This window comes from Epinephelus moara, chromosome 19, assembly GCF_006386435.1.
Source record: "Epinephelus moara isolate mb chromosome 19, YSFRI_EMoa_1.0, whole genome shotgun sequence".
NCBI lineage: Eukaryota > Metazoa > Chordata > Actinopteri > Perciformes > Serranidae > Epinephelus > Epinephelus moara.
The window spans coordinates 6381956-6388585 of NC_065524.1; the positions used below are offsets into that span (position 1 = coordinate 6381956).

General features: G+C 40.7%; 1 protein-coding gene across 2 annotated transcripts in view; it reads right to left on the reverse strand.

Annotated features, from left to right (window-relative positions):
• ltbp1 (latent transforming growth factor beta binding protein 1) overlaps positions 1-3940 on the reverse strand; it is a 222823-nt gene extending 218883 nt beyond the window's left edge. For both annotated transcript variants that reach the window (XM_050070671.1, XM_050070670.1), the window contains exon 1: positions 3219-3940. In XM_050070671.1, coding sequence (XP_049926628.1) covers positions 3219-3583 — 365 coding nt within the window. In that variant the 5' untranslated portion in view covers positions 3584-3940. The remainder of the gene's footprint in view (positions 1-3218) is intronic.
• Between the last annotated feature and the right edge of the window lie 2690 nt (positions 3941-6630).

A 6630-nucleotide genomic window follows, 5' to 3' on the forward strand; every position in this document is an offset into this window, starting at 1 on the left:
TATAAGGCTACGAAAACCAAACGAATTTTATTTTATAGCGATCATACACTTGTATAAACATATTAATGGGTAGAATATTCAGATTCAGATTCAGATTGACAATAAACCATGCCAAATATTACACACTGGCCCTTTAAATTGAATCAACTCGCACAGGGTTGTAGGCCTTTGTGGACTATTCAGTGTATTCCACATCGAATGGAGCAAGCATCTATGGAAACACTGGTGACTTGGCTAAAATGCCTTAGAAAAATTAATTTTGCTTCTTGTTTACCATTCAAACCCTGTACATTACACTGCTGGCAGAACATTTGATGTTTTCATTGCTGTCTAGCCGGTACAACTGGCGCAGGTCTGTCACTGCCTCACAGCATCTGCTGTATATGGCCAGCCAATTTGTATATTGACTTTTCCATAATGAAAAAAAAAAAATGAAAAGATGGTTTAAGTAAGATATTTATTTTCTTAGTTTAAACTGATTTAGTTGACTCAGTTACATTTGCAAACTAATTTTAAAGGCTCTGCACACCCAGGCAGGTGTTATTACTGAATCAAGCTAATTAAACCTCTGCTCATTGACCAAATAAAGGCGTAGTCACATTGTCAGGAAATAACAGCTTGTATATGTGCCTTGCCATTATTACAGCGCATTGCTACAACTCTGCACAGATTGCTGCAGTAGGGGTGTGTCAAAAGTTCAGATTTGTCGAACTTCAACCTATGATGACCTCTGTGAGGACTGAGCAAAGTTAATCGCTGTTCACCACTTTTTAAACTGACCAATGGACGAAAAATGTGTTCTTGTTCTGTTTTTGTGCCTCCAAATTTCCACAATTTCTACAATACCAAATGGCCTCATATCAACACTAGACCAAAAGATATTTGCTCAGCAAAATATCAGCATACAGATGCAGCCACAAGGTCTGTTACAAAAACACAGTTTGAGTCTGAAACATGGTGATCTATCGCTAGCACCATTAGCAGCTGTTTAGTACAATGCCACATCAATTGGATGTTCCAGAGTGGTGTGTAAAAGTGCTGGAATTAGGGACACACGATAATATCGTCACGCCATCAGTATCGGTCAATAATGGCTTTAAAATTAACTATTAGAATCGGCCAACGTGCTTTTTCTTATTTTGCACAATGAATGAATATTACATACATTGAAAAGCATTGTATCTCATGTCTCCCTCTGCTGGTGGGCCATCATGATAAGAGCATGCATGTATAATATGATGTTAATACCACTAAAGAAGAGACTTGATGATCGCTCAAATTAGGTGTCACATCAAACTATATGGGTATACCAAGAATGGCCTTTTCAACTGGTAATCAGTTGTTTTAACAGTTAAGTCATTGCTTTGGATGCCACTTTGTTGTGTGACTTTACAGTGTACTCACTCATACTTGCACTACAGATAACAACATGCTGTATGGCAGTGATTTAAAGCTTCAATCACATCCTACTTTGGGCCCTAGAAATGGTGTGGATGGAGATTGGGATTCACAGAAATACTCTTACCTCTCTTTAAGGCTGTCATTCATCTGTCTTTGGGTTAGGAACAACTGCAGCATATTGCAATTACACAGTGTCATCACCAACAATTTAATCCAACACCAAACATAGTTACTTTAACAGATCAGACAGTCTGACCAGCCCAGTTGGTGTGCAAACACTCTCTCAATACTGTCAACTCCAATTAGTGTCACTGAAGTCCGCTCCTGATAAGTACATTCTGTTTTCTTGAGGGAGAAACATAAACCACAAAATTTGCAGAATGGAATTAGGTATGTGCCACTAAGATAAGGCTGTAATAGTATAATGTATATCATACCAGTACCCAACTGATGCAGTGTACTTTTGAGATACTTTCCTGAAAGTCTAGTGCTTGTTTGGTTAACGATAAAAGTCAGGAAGTCACAACATGACAGGAAGTCATTAGGTCCTTCACATTTTCCCACTAGCCCACACTCCTCCCTCCTGACACTAATCCACAGTTACTTAGGGACTGTTCTTTACTTATCAGAGGAAGGGGTGGCTGGGGTGTGACTACTTTTTTTGTTATGTTATGTTGTGTTTTGTTTTTGTTTTTTGTTTCCTGAAGCTACAAATATTTTTCCTTGATCCTACCTAAGTGACTGGCAGAAAATGCATATATTAATTATTATATATTTAAAACTGTGTTTTAAAAATTTGAAAGTTAAAACTTGAAGATGAAACCCTGGAGTTAAAAAAAAGCCTAGTTTTTCACTTTTGTCATGCGTGCTGATTAGTTCTCACAAGTTTCTTTTCGGACAAACTATAAATGATTAATTTATTTTCTGTAACTGTGTATCCTACTGGGGGTCACAGGGGGGCTGGAGCCTATCCCAGCTGACACTGGATGAGAGGCGGGGTACACCCTGGACAGGTAGACTATCACAGTGCTGACACATAGGGACACGCAACCACTCATGGTCACATTGACATCTACGGGTAAGTTAGAGTCACCACTTAACCTAACCTGCCTGTCTTTGGACTGTGGGAGGAAGCCAAAGAAAACCCACGCTGAAACAGGGAGAACAGGCAAACTCCACACAGCGGTGCTCCCCTACCCCAGGGTTCGAATGCTCCACCCAGGGTTTGAACCAGGAGCACTCTTGCTGTGAGGCGACAATGCTAATCACTGCACCATCCGGCCGCCTAATTTTTTTTAAAATTCAAAATTAAATTTTAAACGAGATGTAGGATAGGGATTTTGATAAAATTTCACTATTTGAAAGTCAGATTTAGTTATGTTCAAGGACCATCAGATGTTTGAAAATCTAAATCTAAAATATAATTTCTGTTTGGGGGGTTTTCTGCAGTTTCTGGCTATGATAAATGGTGTTATTTTGGCATGTCTTCAGGATTTGGAGACAAATTAAATCCGAGATACAAAGTTATATATTGCTCCCTTAAACGCTGGTGTAGGGGAGGATATACTCGGGTATACTGTGTATTACCACCTTTTTTTCTGACCTTTTACAGTATACCCACCAATCAGCCAAAAAGCCAACGAAATATACATTAGAGAATACCCACTACTACCTCGGTAACTTACCCATTTACTTAGAAGTACACCCACCTCATCAAACACCACTGAGTCAAAATATAAAACTGAAGTCCCTCTCGGTAATTAAAAAATATTTGACATGCCCTCCCCTTCTTGAGTGGCTAACGAACAGTCCCTTACCCAGACATCATGAGCTGTTTCTGCTGGCTCTGCTCCAGTCCGCTCTGCCGGACCACCGGCTGCTGGTGACTGAACTGCGGGGCTGAGGCCGCCTGGTTCCCCATCCTGCGGGTCCTGACCTGGCCTCCGAAGTTGGCGGTGAGCTCCACGTTGTACGTGTGCGGCTGCCCCGCCGCGCTGTGATGCGTCGAGATGGAGCTGACTCGCACCCCGCCGTTCGCTCCGGCCGACCCCGGCCCCGGCCCGGGCTGGAGCACGTACAGCCTCCTGAAGCCGCTCTGGCTCTGCCGCTGCTCCGCTGACACGCATACCGGGGAGAGAAACAAACCCAACGAAAATAAGAGGCCCCATCTTATCCAAGCCATATCCACAGCGAAAAAGGAAGTTAAAGTTTTTGGTGGAAAAAAGAGGTCCCGGTTACTTTCGGCTTTGTGAAACACTCCTTTCACGTTTTACGAGTAGGCTAAAGAAAACGATTGTATTCCTAAGCATATTCCTGTAGGCACCGACCTCCAGCCCGGTATGGGAATGCACTAAATGAGCTAACGTTACCCAAGAAAAAACTTTGAAACGTTTGAAATAAAGTAAGGCATGTAACATAAACGTTTCTCGTGTGTAGAAGTAAATGTAGCTCCGCTCTCTGTCCTCTTAAAGCATGGAGGGCCTCCGAGCTTCTGCCGCTTCCTCTGTGCAGAATTTGACTCCGTCCGCAGTCTGAAGAGCCTGAGAACTCCAGGAAAGTTTCTCTGTTGGAGGTGAACAGAGTCAGCAGCGCGAGCAGCCAGCCTCCAGACGTGACGTCGGGTGGGGGGAGCGGGGGGTGGTGTTTCTTGCTGAGAGTTTCTTGGGGCCCAAGGGTGTCAGGGGACCCACACCAAAGCCCCCGCCCACACACTGACTGACCCACCCCAACACCTACTCACCCCACACACACTCATTCAATTCACATTTCTGTAAGTTGATACTGACTTCCAGTTTAAATGTGTAAACTCTACATTATAGGCAGACTGGGTTTATTTCCACTCATCCCTCAGCAGGTGGGAGTGATCACCACAGATATGGAAGCCAAGAGTAGCAAATGTTTACAGATGTTATAGGCTTGTTATCTCTGAGATCACAACTTAATTATCACCTTATCTTTACATTATCATACATCGTCAGCATTACACGATTATCATAGTGTTCACAACCTCATTATCTCATTATCCAAAAATAATTAACGGTGCTTTTATTTACTGCAAAACAGTGTCCAAAACAGTCCAACTCAATGATTCAAGTTATTTTCTATTTTTTGTTTATGTATCAGTGATGACAAATCATATTTCTTTTTTAATGTTGTTGAAGCAATGTAGCAGTGTATTCAATATGCTGTTCTCAGAGCTGTATCTGAAACACTCGTTCTTAGTACCATTACACATTTGTGTTTAACAGTGTCCACATTAACTTGTGCAGACCGCTTCCATGTAGGAATGGGAGGATGACAGGCATGGATGGATTATTACAAGGACACACAAAATGACTACACGGACACACAAAACTACTACAAAGAGAGTTTAAACAACCAAACACAAAATGACTACAAAGACACGTTAAATGACTACAAAGAGACTTGAAATACTTCAAAGACATAAAACAACTATAAGGGCACATAAGATGACTACAAAGCGACACAAGGTAACTACAAAGAGACACAAAACAACCACAAAGAGACACAAAACAACTTCAGGGACACACAAAATGACTCCAAAGAGACATATATCAACTACAAGGAGACACAAAATCACTGCAAAGTGACACAAAACAACAAAAAATTACTTCAATGAGACAAAATTACCTTATTAAGACATAGAATTCACCCAAAGAGACCCAAACGACTACAAAAAAAAGACACATAATAACAACAAAGATACACAGAAAGACCACAAAGAGATGCAAAGAAACACCAAAGAAACACAAAAAATGGTAAATCAAACACAGAGACACAAAATGACCACAAAAAAAGACACAGAATTTATGCATAACGAGAGATGCAAAACCACCACAAAGTCTGCATGTCTTGCTCCTTTGTAGGAGAGGTGGTGGGGACCCATTTTCTCATAATTTACCCATAATAATGCTCATAAACTCATCATCTCATTATGCAAAAAGAATTAATGGTGCTTATAGTTTTTTGTTTGTTTGTTTTTGTTTTTGTTTTTGTTGTTGTTGTTTTTTAGGCCAAGACAACAATTCAAGTTATTTTCTATTTTTTGTTCATGTATCAGGGATGACAAATCATATTTTCTTTTTTATTATTAGTCATACTTCTACTTTATTATTCATATATGACTATTATTGTCACATACATATACTATCATATATTAATATATATATTCTGACCTGCATCTCTCTCTGTTTCTGTCTCTCTCTGTCTCAGTTTCTCTCTCTGTCTCTGTCTCTCTTTATGTATCATTTTGTCATATGGATTACTACAAATTTATCATGTTGATCTGTTCTGTACAACATCTATTGCACATATGTCCATCCTGGAAGAGGGATCCCGCCTCAGTTGCTCTTCCTGAGGTTTCTACCATTTTTTTTAGGGAGTTTTCCCTTATCTGCTGTGAGGGTCTTAAGGACAGAGGGATGTAGCATGCTGTAAAGCCCTGTGAGGCAAAGAGAGGCACAGATTTGTGATACTGGGCTTTATAAATAAAACTGAATTGAATTGAATTAATGTTGTTGAAGCACTCCACACTTAGCAAATAATTTTGTTTTTATCTACATCGTATGGTTTATAAAAAATTCTGCAATGTTTTCAATATGCAGTTCTCAGAACTGTATTTCAAACACTTGTTCTTAGTACCGTCACACATTTGTGTTGAACGGTGTCCACATTAACCTGTGCAGACCACTTCCATGTAGGAACAGGAGGATGACATGCTTGGATTGATGACTGAATGGGCATACCTGGCACAGGCCCAGGGCCCCCTGGCCCTTACTTATAAATTTCAAATTAATATCAGGTGACCACAAAGATACACAAAAAGACCACAAAGACATGCAAAAGAACCGCAAAGAGACACAAAATAATTACAAAAAAACAGCAAAACAACCACAGAGACACAAACCTACTACAAAGAGATATAAAACAACTCAAAGGTGATACAAAGAGATGCAACAGAGGTGGTGGGGCCCTTTGCATATCTGTGCCCAGGGGAGCATTGTCTCATAATGCACCCATAATGGCATGCGCCATTTCTGTGTTTTGACCAGTGTGAGAAGTTACTGGCTCAGCATTATGCATCGTTTATACTTGTGCGACAGATGCTCCACAGATGCTGCGAGCACGCACAAAGGCATTTTGCTCAACACACGTTGTTCGCTGCAGTATTCTCGGAATTGCCAGGGGGCGTACAAACAAAACATTCTG